The sequence below is a fragment of the Panthera tigris genome, chromosome B4 (genome assembly GCF_018350195.1).
Source record: "Panthera tigris isolate Pti1 chromosome B4, P.tigris_Pti1_mat1.1, whole genome shotgun sequence".
Classification (NCBI taxonomy): domain Eukaryota; kingdom Metazoa; phylum Chordata; class Mammalia; order Carnivora; family Felidae; genus Panthera; species Panthera tigris.
In genome coordinates, this window is record NC_056666.1 from 132,223,554 (window position 1) to 132,237,574 (window position 14,021).

General features: G+C 41.5%; 1 protein-coding gene across 11 annotated transcripts in view; it reads left to right on the forward strand.

The window, feature by feature from the left end:
- The window catches only part of TNRC6B (trinucleotide repeat containing adaptor 6B), a 247,560-nt gene that overhangs the window by 108,028 nt on the left and 125,511 nt on the right, over positions 1-14,021 (forward strand). Inside the window, exon 1 of one of the 11 annotated variants that reach the window (XM_042993341.1) lies at positions 4,111-6,342. The exons of the other annotated variants lie outside the window; for them this stretch is intronic. Coding sequence (XP_042849275.1) covers positions 6,338-6,342 — 5 coding nt within the window. The 5' untranslated portion in view covers positions 4,111-6,337. Of the gene's footprint in view, positions 1-4,110; positions 6,343-14,021 lie in introns of those variants that run through there. 11 annotated transcript variants of the gene reach the window in all.

The following is a 14,021-nucleotide window of genomic DNA, read 5'->3' on the forward strand; positions in this document are numbered from 1 at the left end:
AAAAGGAGAGGGGAGGGGCGCCTGGGTGGCTCAGTTGTTTGAGCGTCCAACTTCAGTTCGGGTCATCATCTCGCTGTTCCCTAGTTTGAGCCCCACATGGGACTCTGTGCTGACAGCTTGGGGCCTGGAGCCTGTTTCGGATTCTGTGTGTGTCTCTCTCTCCCTCTCCCTCCCTCTCTCTCTCTCTCTCTCTCTCTCTCTCTGTCTCTCTGCCCCTCCCCACTCTGTCCTTCTTTCTCAAGGGTAAATATTAAAAAAAAAAGAAAAAAAGGTTCTTGACTGCATGAATGAATGATGGGTCCAGAATTTGGAGTCTTATTCTTGAAAGAGTTGATTGGCCTTACTGGATTTCATGGTCATAAATTTCATTCTTAACAACAACCATTTATCTTATGACAATTACTTGTACCTTTTAAATATAGGGTATACTTTTCTCCACCTCTCCTACCTCAGCTGGTCCCTTCTTGGTCCTCTATACTATATTCTCTATATACAAGACGGGATGAGTTTTCTAAACATAAATCTGATTCTGTCTCTCCTAAAGTGATGGTGGAACCTTGAAATGCATACTTAGGGAGGTTTTGGAGACTTTGCCCCTCTTTGTAGGAAACCTATTAAAAGGCACCCACATTCCATATTAAACATGTGGTTTTATTTATTTTTGCTATCACATGTTTACAGAATATTGATAATTTTGTTTCTGAAATTCTTTGGCTACAAATAACTGACTTAATTTATAATTACCTAAGATTTTTTAATAGCTAACATTTTTAGAAATTTTTGCAAAGTGAGAATTATTTCCAAATGTAATGAAAATGTTATAAATCCTAAATTTAACAGTGAATGAAAATCCTGTGTTTTTATGTTTTTGAGGACATTTAAGCATTTATTAATTTTTATGATTATAGTTTTCTTTTTGTGTCTTTGACTTATAAATATATTTTTTCAGGTCTTAACCATTTGCCTAGGCCCCTGAGAAGCTGGTAGGTGGAGAATGAGTCATGGATAAAATTGTGCAGTTCAGCCTCCTGTTTTAAGATTCTTCTGTGGCTTTGGAGTGCCTGGGTTGCTCAATGGTTAAGCACCCAACTTTGGCTCAGGTCATGATCTCACGGTCTGTGAGTTCAAGCCCCAAGTCTGGCTCTTTGCTGACAGCTCAGAGCCTGGAGCCTGCTTCAGATTCTGTGTGTCCCTCTCTCTCTGCACCTCCCTTGCTGTCTCTCTCTCTCAAAAATAAATAAGCATTAAACTTCTTCCGTGGCTTTCCACTATTCCTCTTTTTTTTTTTTTAATATTTATTTTTTTAACATTTTATTTATTTTTGAGACAGAGAGAGACAGAGCATGAACGGGGGAGGGGCAGAGAGAGAGGGAGACACAGAATCGGAAGCAGTCTCCAGGCTCCGAGCCATCAGCCCAGAGCCTGTTGCGGGGCTCGAACTCATGGACCGCGAGATCGTGACCCGAGCTGAAGTCGGAGGCTTAACCGACTGAGCCACCCAGGCGCCCCATCTTTTTTTTTTTTTTTTTTTTTTTAATGCTTTTTTATTTTTGAGAGCACATGAGTGGGGTAGGGGCAAGAGAGATAGAGACAGAAGATCTGAAGTGGGCTCTGTGCTGACAGCAAGGAGCCCGATGTGGGGCTGGAACTCATGAACTGTGAGGTTCAACCTGAGCCAAAGTCGGACGCTCAACTGACTGAGCCACCCAGATACCCCAACTTTCCACAATTCTTAAAATACTGTGGCCCGAAAGACTCAGTATGATCTAGCCCTTCCTACCTCCCCAAGTTTATCTTACACCTCTCTCCCCTGCTCACCTTTCCTAGCCTCCTGGTCATCCCTCTTGTTCTTTTAAAAACTCAAGGGGTGGGGCACCTGAGTGGTTCAGTCAGTTGAGTGTCCCACTCTTGGTTTCTGTCCCATTCTTGGTTTCAGCTCAGGTTATAATATCACAGTTTCATGGATTTGAGCCCCGAGTCTGGCTCTGTGCTGCCAGCGGAAAGCCTGCTTGGGATTCTCTCTCTCTCTGTCTCTCTGTCTCTCTCTCGCTCTTGCTCTCTCTCTGCCCCTCTCCTCCCCACACTGCCTCTGTCTCTCTCAAAATAAATAAATAAACTTAATTTTTTTTTTTTTTTAAACTCAAAGGATTGCTTTTCAACTGAGCTTAAATGTGCTGCCTGAGATAAGCCTTCCCTAATCACCTTATCTAAAGTGAGCCTCCTTCAGGCATTCTGTATCCCATCAAACTCTGGATTTCCTTATCAGTGATATCCTTCTCCCATAAGGATGTTGGCTCCACATACACAAGAACCTTTCTAGTTTGCCTTACTGACTCAACTAGCACATAGAAAGCATTCAGCACGTACTTGTTGAACACATGAAGTTATTTATGTTAATAGATTTTATAATTTAACCATCCTTGCATTGTTGGTATAAATTTTACACGATCATAATGAACTATTCTCTTAAAACTGCTCAATTCTATTTGTTGATACTTTACTTAGGATTTTTATATTTGTCTCCACAAGTGAAGATTGGTCTGTAGTTTTATTTTTCATATCATCTCAGTCCAGATGGATATCAAGAATAGGTTAGCCATATAGAAGAAATGAGGAAGCTTTCTCTTTTGTCTCCATAAATTTGGAAATAGTAGGAATGACGTAGAAATTATCTGATAGAAGTTTGGTAGAATTTGCCCAGAAAACTGTGTCTGATGTAGATTTACTGGCTACTTCTTTGAATATTTTACAGATTTCTGCTGTGGGTTTTTATTGTTGTTTTCATAACTGTGTTTGAGTTGATTTTAGTAATTTCTGTTTTTCTTGACTGTCATGCGTTTTATTTTATCTTCAAGTTTATTGATGTCAAGTTATGTGTAATTCTCTCACAATTTAAAAACTATTCCCCAAATCTGTAATTATAATATCTTCTTTCTGAACCCTAATGTTAATTTATGACCTCTCTTTTTCCTAAATTTGATCAGATTTTCTAAAGGATTACCTACCTATATATTTTAAAACAAAAAAGGTGTTTGTTTTCTTGATTCAGTCTACCCTTTTTTGACAATTGCTTTATGTTTATGCTTTTGCCATTGTTAATTTATTTTTGGTTTGTCACTTGTTTTCTAGATTGTTGAGTTAAAAGTTCAGTTCATTATTTTTTAAGCTTCTTTCCTAAGAAAAATACTTTAGTACCGGGGTGCCTGGGTGGCTCAGTTGGTTAAGCATCTGACTCTTGATTTTGGCTCAAGTCATGATCTCAGTTTGTGAGTTCAAGCCCTGCGTTGGGGCTCTGCTGTGACAGTGTGGACCCTGCTTGGGATTCTCTCTCTCTGCCCCTCCCCCATGTGCGTGTGTGCTTTCTCTCTCAATACAAATAAATTAATCAATTAAATTTTTTTTTTTTTTTTTTTTTTTTTTTTTTTTTTTTTTTTTTTTTTTTTTAGTACATAGTTACCAAAGGTGCCAACTTTGAAAGAACACCCATTTGAGTATATAAGTTCTGGTATATTTGTTTAAAAAAAGTAATCTTTTTTATTACTTTGTATACTCATCTTGTAATAATATAATTTAAAAACACTGTTTTATGGTTAGTATAAAAAAAGTACAATAAATATATCACAGAGTCCAAAATGTCTGGAAATACAATGAAAATAACATTTTTTAAATGTTTATTTATTTTTGAGAGCACACAGACGCGTGTGCAAGTAGGGGAGAGACAGAGAGAGAGAGGGACAAAGGATCCAGAGTGGGCCCCAGGCGGACAGCAGAAAGCCCAACTTATGGCTTGAACCCGGGAACCACCAGATCAAGACCTGGGCTAAATTCGGATGCCTGACCGACTGAGCTACTACCCACGTGCCCCTGAAAATAACGTATTTATTTCAGTTGTTGCTTCAGTGAGCAAGTGGACTAATTGCTTTAAGGTTAGAGGTATCTCACAAAACAAAGCTGTCTGGAGGTTGAAGAAAACCTATCGATCGTATTATTTGAAAATAGAACTAATATTTGTTTCTAAATGTGTTTGTATTTTCTGGCTTTTTATGTAGCTTGCTTAACACTCACAAGGTAACATATATATATATAATATTTTGTATTGGGGATTGGAGACTTAACAAAATTATAAAGACATTAAACAAGGGAGCATCACAAATGAAAACAAGGCAGCTATACGTTCTCCATGCATTTTAACATGTTGAGCGTGCTCCACGTAAGTAAGCTTTCCGTAACTCAGCTGGAAGGCATTGGAAGGATAAAAATAGACTAAATATTCAAAATTTCCATCCAAGGAGTTTCCTGCTTTTGCCTACATCTCAATTGTCTGTCTGGGTCCTGGCTCTTGCTCTACTTGGGGCTGCGCTAAGACAGTGGAAGCATTTACACCATAAATACTCAAGCTGCCACATCGTTGAGGCGTTGGCCTCCGCCTGCCCTAAAACAGCCCCTTTCCTGTTCTTCCATCGGAGTGGAAAAATCAAGGGAGGGAGGGAGGCTGTACAGGATGATAAACATGTGAGATTTAGGAAGGGTTCATAGGTTCCTTTTCGAGGAATGCCAGGCTTACAGAATCCATGGGTTCTCTGCTGGATGGCACATCAGATTACCCTTGGTCAGCCGCGTTCATTTGGGAGACTCACACTGTGGAATCCCACCTTTATTGGTTTACAGAGATAGATGGAGTCTGACAGGGTTTTGCCTGCTTTCTATCATTTATTTCCTAAGCCGTCCAACTCCTTAGAATAAATAGATGGAGGTGAGTTTCTGGAAACCATGTGACTTCTGTTCTTTATAGTTGGATGGCAGATTTCCTGCTGCCCAGCACTTCTGAATGGAAGTCCAAGTAATTCCTTCATTCGTTTATTCACCTACTATGTGGGGCCTCACACAGCAATGGAGGAAGATGTGGTATTTGCCCTTATACACACTGGGGGAGATCAACCATAAGCAAATTCTCACGCAAATAATAAATCGCGGTTATGAGCAACGCTGTGAAGAAGGAATAAAGGACGTTACTGGAGTGTTGAACAGGAAAACCTGGTCTCGCCTGGAAGGGTCAAGAAAGCCTTCCTGGAGTCATGGATTACTTTTGAGATGGCAAGGATAAGATGAACAGAACTGCTAAAAGAAAGAAGCCAAGTGCAGAGTTTTAGAGTTGAAAGGAACTGAAGATACCATCTAGTGATGTCCAGTCTTTACAGTCCCCGAATGAGAAAAGGCTCCGGAGGTAAAGGGATTTGCCTAACGAAACCTGCGCAGCCTGTTAGCCCCAGAGCTAGACACACAAACCCTGCGTGGATTTCTTCGGTGGGTGGGTGTAACAAGATGTATATAGCAAGGAGAAGGGACTTGGGGATTGGGGAAAGCAGGTAGGTGTTTAATTTCGTGCTTACTGCTGTCAGCTGCAGAGCCGTTTCCTCAGGTGGGAGAGGGGATTAAAGAAGGCTGGAATCTGCCAGATCCTGGAGGAAGTCAGCTTGGTAGCCGCAGCATAGTTTTTATTGGGGGGGGGAGGGGAAGTGTCAGATACACATGCACCAAAAACGATAAATGTGGGAAACCAACCCCTGTTCTGCTTCTGTCTAGCTGTGTGATTTGAGATAAGTCACTTAACTTCTCTGAATTGCCAGTCTCCGTTTCTACTTTGGTGTTTCCTTTTGGTCTTCTCTTGTGCATTTTAGGAGCTTGCCGGAGATCAGTTGTGCCCTATATTTCACCTTAATCTTTAAAAACTAGTCTCTTGTTTGGCTGAAGCATTGTTTAAGCCCCCTTTTAAAGAGCAGTTTGCCAGCCCATGCTTGCCCAAACAGCCAAAGAACTGTAGCAAGCAAGTCAACCTCCAGGATCTGCAAGAATCGCTCGCAACTGAGCATTGGTTATTTCTATAAACCAATAAAGGTTTTTCTATTTTGTTCATCTGTTACCCTTATGCTGTTGCCACTTTCACATTCAGTGCGTGTAGGCGGAGAGCAGGAGATAACAGCATTTCACAAATGAAAGTGAGTGGAAAAGGGCTGCTTTCCCTTTAAGGCAGTTCCATTCCCCAGCTCCCTCCCCTTTCCTGATTGACAGACCTACCCGAAGTCACATGATCCGCCTCTATTTGAAGGTCACAAAAAGCTGCTTCCTTTAGAGACAGAGGGGGAGAGAGAGAGCAAGAGGGAGAGTGAGTGAGAGAGTTAGTTCAAGCCAAAATGGCCGACAGAGTCTCTGCTGGTTTCTGAATATTTAAAATACAAAAAAACAGATAGACAAAAAGAAATCATTTTTTGGACCTTTTTTCATTTCCATTTCTACCTTGTATGCCTCAATTTGCTGGATTTAAGCACTGCTGCACTTTATGAGGTTGGTAAATATTTTCAATTTTTTTAAACCAATTGATTTATATGGATCTTGTCTAACCGTTTTCACTAGTGCTGTTGCAAATGGACATTTGTCTAGCATGGAGACTGGCTTCAGACATTTCGTGAATCTGTGTAAATCAGACCCGTGATGTACTTTTGGTTCGGCATTTTAGAAATGGAAAAGCCTTGGTAGAATATTAAATTTTGAAGTGATTTAATTGCACTTTTAATTTATATACAGATTTTCATCATCATTTCTGTGTTGCAAATCAATGAAACTACGAATAACTGGAAATTTGATATTTAGAAAGAGGTTTTTAAAAAACACAGACCTCTCCCTGCCCCCTTAAATCTGCTGCAAAAATTTGCATAAATATAAATGGGTTTGCATTCTTTCGGCTGCTAAGGCCGACAAAGGATCTGGGAGGGCAAGCACAACCATGGAAAGCCTTTTTTTTTTTTTTTTTTTTTTTCTTTAAAGCTAGGCCATCCTTCCTAGAGAGATGTAAAACCTAAAATAAGACCTGATACATTTTAAACATCAGGCTGGGGGCGAGTGAACACCAGGAGGTTTGGGGTTTGTAGATTCCCCTGCTTGAAAACCTCCCAAGCAATGTGTGGGTCACCCGTCTCTTCTCGGCGCGCGCTCATTTACACCGGGTCTCTGTGTGTGTTCTCAAATGTGCAGCCAGATGCGCTTTTATTTTGATCGTGGTTCGAACCAAGTGGTAGGACTATCTTGTAAACATGGTTTTTTAAAGATCTAAACAGCTATTCACCCCACCAGGAATGAATTCTTTATCAGTTTCTCCCTGTAGATTGGCCTTCTCCATTTCTCACGGGTTACAAATTTTTGTTTCATTTTGTACAGATGAACTGGGCTTTTCGGCACAAATTCAGCATCTGTGTGTGTGGTTGCCTGTTTGGGCCGTGTATCCATTGTCGAAGTAGACGTTTAGGGTCACGTAAATAGGTAGCTGTATGGATGTGGGTGTTCATTACCCCCGAAACTGTGCGGTGCCCTGAAGTTAAATTCCATTACTTCCAATACAGGATTCTAGAAAGCCTGGGAGCAGGGAGGAAAGAAAGCTGAAAACTTGCTTTCTCAGAGCCACCTCCCCCTATCATTGTAAGAGTGTGATGTAATGCTTCTCTCTCGTCTGGTGGGCTGAAAGGGTCGTAGTTTGTGATGTGGCGGGGAAATTGCCCCCACCCCCGAGTAAATCACCCCACCCCCTCAGCACATCCCTGGCTCTGAGAGGCCTTGTTTTCTTTTCTTTTTTCTTTTTTTTTCCTAATTTGTATCCTCCTGATTTATGCGTGGCATACTGGCATGAGAAAGAGACTGTTCTTCTAAATCTGTTACAAAGTATAGTTTAGAAAGGTATTTAAAATATGCAAATGCCTGGAATTGTCATATCCCCGTCATTAAATACGTAGACTTGGATTAAAGCTAATTAAGCATAAATGGAATAATTTTGATCAGAAGGGAGCAGTGTTGTTGTTTCCTTTTTAATTAATCTAATTATAAGATGCTTGCTGGGCCTGCAAGTGTTAAAAAAAAAATGGAAGAAATGCTGGCCCGTTTTGAAAATTTGACAGTCTGGAAGAGGGTGTATAGTGCTTTCAAAAGCTTTATTCAGTGTTCAAATGGATTGGCCCCTTGTGCTGAAAATGGCCTGTTTCTTTGGGGCAATTGTGTGTAGATGAAGGGACTTTCACGCTAATTTAACAAAAAGACTCTGCATTTGAATACATAAAGATAATTAAAGTTCTCTGTCTCTAAAGAGCAAGTATTTTTATTATTTTTCTAAAATTAATGTTATATTAGTAGTGGGAATCAGTAGAGATATGACAGTTTAAAACCACTGTACGTTTTTTGGTCATATAAGTTCAGCTTTTGTGTAAAAGAGATTGGAAACATTACATTAAAGAGGTAGTCTGCAACAAATTTGTCTCTTTAAAAATTTTCTTACAGCTTGAATTTAAAGGAAAAGACCTAGAAATTACCATAGTGATAGGGAGTGTTGCTGTGTGGTGGGCCGAAGGAAAATTAGAGCTCTCATCATTGTTGGGTTTTTTTCTGAAAATGAAAGCACTTACTTGGGGCTTCACTCCTTAGATGATCGATTTCACACCCATTTCCTAAGTTGGCCTTACAGAAGAGAAAAACCTAAGCTTTCCATGTTTTGTCATTAGCTTGTTTCCGTGGCCCGTGTAAACATGTGAATAGCAGGTTAATTCAGTTTGTGGAGCCGAGGAACCAAAAAAAGCAGGGTACCTACTCTCTCAGGCAAGAAGGAGGATGATAGAATGAACACGGACATAATGCCATCTGAGTGTCTGAAATGTTTTTAGAAATACTTCTCTCTCCTAGACAGGTTGGAAAGTGGGATAAATAAGACCTCGTTTCACGTATGTTAAGCGTTAGGGCTCTGGTGAGTTTCAGAAGCCCAGCTGCCATTTTGGATCTAAGTTCCTGCAGGGCCCAAAGTATGGTAATTCAGAAGCACATAAAAATGAGTATCAAGTGTGCCGATAGATAGTATTTGTGCCTTTTGTTGAAGTTTTTGTTTTCTGTCGATAGCGTGAAATGGAGCTTTAAAAACTTTAGAGATGTGGCTGATGTTATGAAGAGCAGAAACCAGGGATATCAGAACTTGCATGTTACGGTTTTTAAAAATGAGATGGCGTGTGCAGAGGAAGTTTCTTATCGGAGAAAATGAATATGATTCTTACTTAAGATGCCCCCTCCCCCAATCCATTTTTCCTTACACTGGGTCTACTTGTGATCCTATGGTAATGTCATTATTCACAGCTGCTCTGCCTCAGAAAGAAATGTCACAAAATCATTATTAAGATTTTACCGAAACATCACAAAAATGAATAGTGCTTATCTATCAGAAGTGGTGTCTTAGTTTTCAACTGTTTCTCAGTCCTACCGTCTGCGTGCCAGAAAGGAAGCACCAGCATCTTTGGTATTTAGTGCAAGTTCAACTCTTGTACAGCTTTGAATGGCCGCTTGTCCTTCTCCATCACCACTAGGACCATCCTTTAAAAATAAACTTCTAAACATTGAAGCAAGTCTCCCAAGGCTTTTCCAGTTCTTCACCTCTACAAGAGACACTGCAAGAGTGATGTGGAGTCAGGAGGCCTTCAGCTTCCACAGAGCAGGCCCAGCAGATAACAGTAGTAGGAGGTGGGCCTCACCCTACCCATCTGCCCCATGACTGAAACATTTTGGAGAAATTTAAATTAAAAAAAAATTTTTTTTTAATGTTTACTTATTTTTGACAGAGAGAGAGAGAGAGAGAGAGAGAGAGAGAGCATATGAGCGGGGGAGGGTCAGAGAGAGACGAGACACAATCTGAAACAGGCTCCAGGCTCTGAGCTGTCAACACAGAACCCGACACAGAGCTCGACACAGACCGCAAGATCATGACCTGAGCTGAAGTCGGACGCTCAACCGACTGAGACACCCAGGCGCCCCTAAATTTTTTTTCAATGTTTATTTATTTTTGAGAGACAGAGTGCGAGTGGGGGAGGAGCAGGGAGGGAGGGAGACAGAATTTGAAGCAGGCTCCAGGTTCTCAGCTGTCAGAGCAGAGCCCAACGCGGGGCTCGAACTCACGGACCACAAGATCGTGACCTGAGCTGAAGTCAGACTAAGTCACCCAGGTACCCCTGGAGAAATTTTAATTTTTGTAACTTAGTGTACTCATTGTTCTTCTGCAGTTTATTTTTATTTTGTTTTAATGTTTATTTTTTTTTTGAGAGAGAGAGAGAGAGAGAGAACCTGTGTGCAACCGTGTGGGGGAGGGGCAGAGAGAGAAGGAGACAGGATCCAGAGGGGGCTCTGCGTGCCAGCCCGATGTGGGGGTTGAACTCAGGAACTGAGATCATGACCTGAGCCTAAGTCGATGCTTAATCAACTGAGCCACCCAGGTGCCCCTCGTGTGCAGTTTAAACTGGACAAAGCCCTGAGGCAATACAGATGAATGTACTTTGTTCTACCCTCAAGAAGTACCAATCTAGCAAGGAAGATTCTCCGATAAAGAGGCCATCACAACTTGGTGCTAAGTGTGCAGTAGTTATAACAAGTACCTGCTATGGAAGTGTCCTGAGTACCTGTGTTAGGAGAGCCCGTCTTTAAAGAAGCCCCTTATTTTTAGTCATCATTTGGATATTAGATTTTCGTTAAGTGTAACATGTGATTTAAAGACGGGGTTTCTGACCATCTTTGGTTGGGGAGGGGGCAGCACACGCTAATTGTTTCCTAGTACAGTATGGCTCATCAGTTTATACAAATTACCTTCTCTTACCCTCTTGTGGTTAAGACTGGTGGTGGAGTGGGCTGGGGTGAATTGAAGCCACTTGGCCTGAAAAGGGATTTAACTCATGTCAGTGACATTTGAACATTTTCTTTTCTTCCTTCGTATGTTCATTCAGCAATCATTTATTATGCCCCGGTGTGTGTTGGGTGCTGTTGTAGGTGCGGGGGGACCTAAGAATTTGGTCGGCCATCTCCCTGAACAGCCACTTGGTTCGTGTGGAAATACTCAGCATCTGGTGACTATCTAACCGATTGCTTTGGGTTAGGACTAGGACAGCACTGTAGTTCATGTCACCTCGTAGTCTCTTTGCTGAGAATCAGGAAACGAATGGTAATTTTTGCTTCTCATTAGTTCCAGAGACTTCCATTGAAGGTTTGTCAAGATAGTCACTTTATACATGTTTGTTAGTCATGCAAAGTGTCTCCTCAAAATTATTTTTTAAATGATCCCTGAGAACCTTGCAAGTTAAGTTGCCTCCCTGGTTACTCTATCACATCCATCAGTTGAACCATTTTAATATCCCTTAATTGTGTCACTCAATGAAATTACATTATTTGTGTATGATGGTGCATCACTCCCCACAAAGCCTTCCACTTTCATAAGAGCAGATTTTGTTTTGCTTGTTGCTCAGTCCCCGGCATCTAGAACTGGGCTAAGCAGGACTGAGTGTTCGATAAAATGTATTTGAGCTACACTTGAGTCTAAGGTCACTAGGACCAGCTACGTGACCATAAGCCCCTGTTTCTTCGTGAGTAAAATGGGGATAAGATGCTGTTGTGAACCATAAAGGAAATGTTGTATGTAAGAGCTGGCACCTGGTCTCATTGCTTAGTAAGTATTTCCTTCCCCTGAGCTCTACCCCCCCTTTGTTAAATAAACCAGAAAGACTTTTACGGCCCCACAGATGCCTCCATTCTCTCTCATGCCTTGCAGGATCATGAAATGTGTGCACTGATTGCACTGAGCTTCAGCCTGGATAAGGATGGGAGTAGCGCTGAGCCTTTTCTTTTTATTAAAGTCCCTACCTACATTCCTAGGGTCTGATGTCGTCTCTTCATGCTCTCCAGTTTCCTGCAGGCTCTGCCTCTGTGATGGATCCACATTTGCTTGGCTGCTTTTCTTACATTCTGTGTTTTGCATCAAAAGGTTCTCAACAGTTTCAGATGAGTTGGTCCCAAATTTACAAGACAAGGGAGAAGATAAAATACAGTGTTTTTTCCTTCATTGTGATTATTCTGAGCCTACAGATATAAATTCCATATATTTAACTAAGCTATTAATGGTTTTGATTCAAAAGACAGGTAAAATAAAAACTTAGGCCAATTGCCCTTATACAATGCTGTCAAATAAATATAGATGTCACAGAAATGGCTTTTTCATTGATTTTGGCATTTTTTTTTAAACCCAGAAAATTATTATGTTTGCTCACTCATTCAACAAGTAATTATTGAGTATCTAGTATATGCTGGATAGAAGTAGTGTGAAGATTTTTTTCCAGGTACCATTGCTGAAGTTAGAAAGAATATAAATGCAAGGAGGCTGGCCAGTGTGCAGCATGTTGGGCGATTACAAGAGAGGGACACCCAACCCAAATAGAAGGACTGGATGTGCAAAGGCCCTGAGGCAAGAGAGGACACTGGTGTACTCAGAGAATACTTGGACATGGTTGGAGTGTGACATACGTAAGGAAAGAGATGATCTGGAAAATAAGAAGTGAAGCTGTAAAGGTAAACACTGGCCCGATGCAGAAGGTCTGTAAACCATCTTTGGAAGTCTTTATCTAAACAGCAATTAAAGGGTCTCCAGCAGGAATGTTACCTGTTCAGACTGGATTTTTGAAGGATGACTGTGGTTGCACTGTAGAAAATGGCTGGAGAGATGAGTTTAAGACTAGATAGTATTAAGGCATCCCAGGTAATGGTGGCCTGAACTCACAGCAGAGTTGGGAAGAAGGGGGTAAATCCAGAGATATTTAGGAAGAAGATTTCAGATCACCTGAACACATTTTCTGAGTATGAGAAGATGAGGGTTGGGGAAATTTAAGATGATGCCTCTGCCTCTGGCCTGGGCTACTAATGGGATGGTGGTATCATTTGCCGAGTGGGGGGTCCATTTAGATGGGAGACAGGTGTGGGGTTGAGATAATGAGTTCAGTTTTAGAGTTATTGAATTTTGAGACATCCAAATGAAAGTCTGAAACAATTAGATATCTGTCTGGAGACAAAGATTTGAGAATCATCAGTAGTCCGAGTCCTCCAACATTTTCCTTTTTAAGTTGATTTCTTTGGTAAGATGTCCAAAGATGGCAACGAGCAGTGCAAGATGCTGTTGGTTCTGTTAAGGGGACACTATTTTATAAAGAAGATAAGACCACATACTCCTATTACCATAATGGTTGCCATTAAAAATGCCAAAGGAATTTGAGGGAAGAGAAAGACTAATTTTAGTCGGGTTGATCATTAAACACTTTATGAGGACTGTGTAACTGAGCTGAGCCTTAAAGGTTGGCCAGAACTGGGGGCGCCTGGGTGGCTCAGTCGGTTAAGCATCCGACTTCAGCTCAGGTCATGATCTCACCGTTCTTGAGTTCAAGCCCCGTGTCAGGCTTTGTGCTGATAGCTCAGCTTGGAGCCTGTTTCAGATTCTGTGTCTCCCTGTCTGTCTCTGTTCCTCCCCAATCTTGCGTTCTCTCTCTCTCTCCCCAAAATAAATAAACATAAAAAAAAAAAAGGTTCAGAATTGTATAGAGGGCAGAGCAGTCTAGCGGGAGGATTGACGGGAGCCCAGAGGTGTACAGGGGAGATGAGACGCCTGCTGATAGTTTGGATTGCTAGTAGTTGGATGGCAGATAGAGGGGACTTGTTGAAAATATGATAGAAACATGATCAAAGTGGTTTTTGAGAATGCTAAATGGCAGTGGGGCAGGGGCAGAGGCCGGGGGCCGCGGGGCCAGTGGGGGCGGTGCGTGATCTAGAGTCAGGCAGGCCAGTTGTGGCGAAATGGGACTGTTAACAAAGGGTCTTCGAGGGGCACCTGGGTGGCTCATTCAGTTAAGCACCAGACTCTTGGTTTCGGCTCAGGTCATGATCTACCGGTTCGTGGGTTCAAGCCCCACATCAGGCTCTGTGCTGACAGTGCAGAGCCTGTTTGGGATTCATTCTCTCTCTCTCTCTCTCTCTCTCTCTCTCTCAAAATAAACTATAAAAAAAAAAAAAAAGTGTCTGCCATAAGACTGTGGTGGTGAGGCTAGAAGAGGGACCAGGGACTCTGGGTTTTCAAGGTGAATGTTGGGAACCTTATACAGGAGTGAAGATGTAATCCAGGTCAGACATCCTGAGTTAAGTTG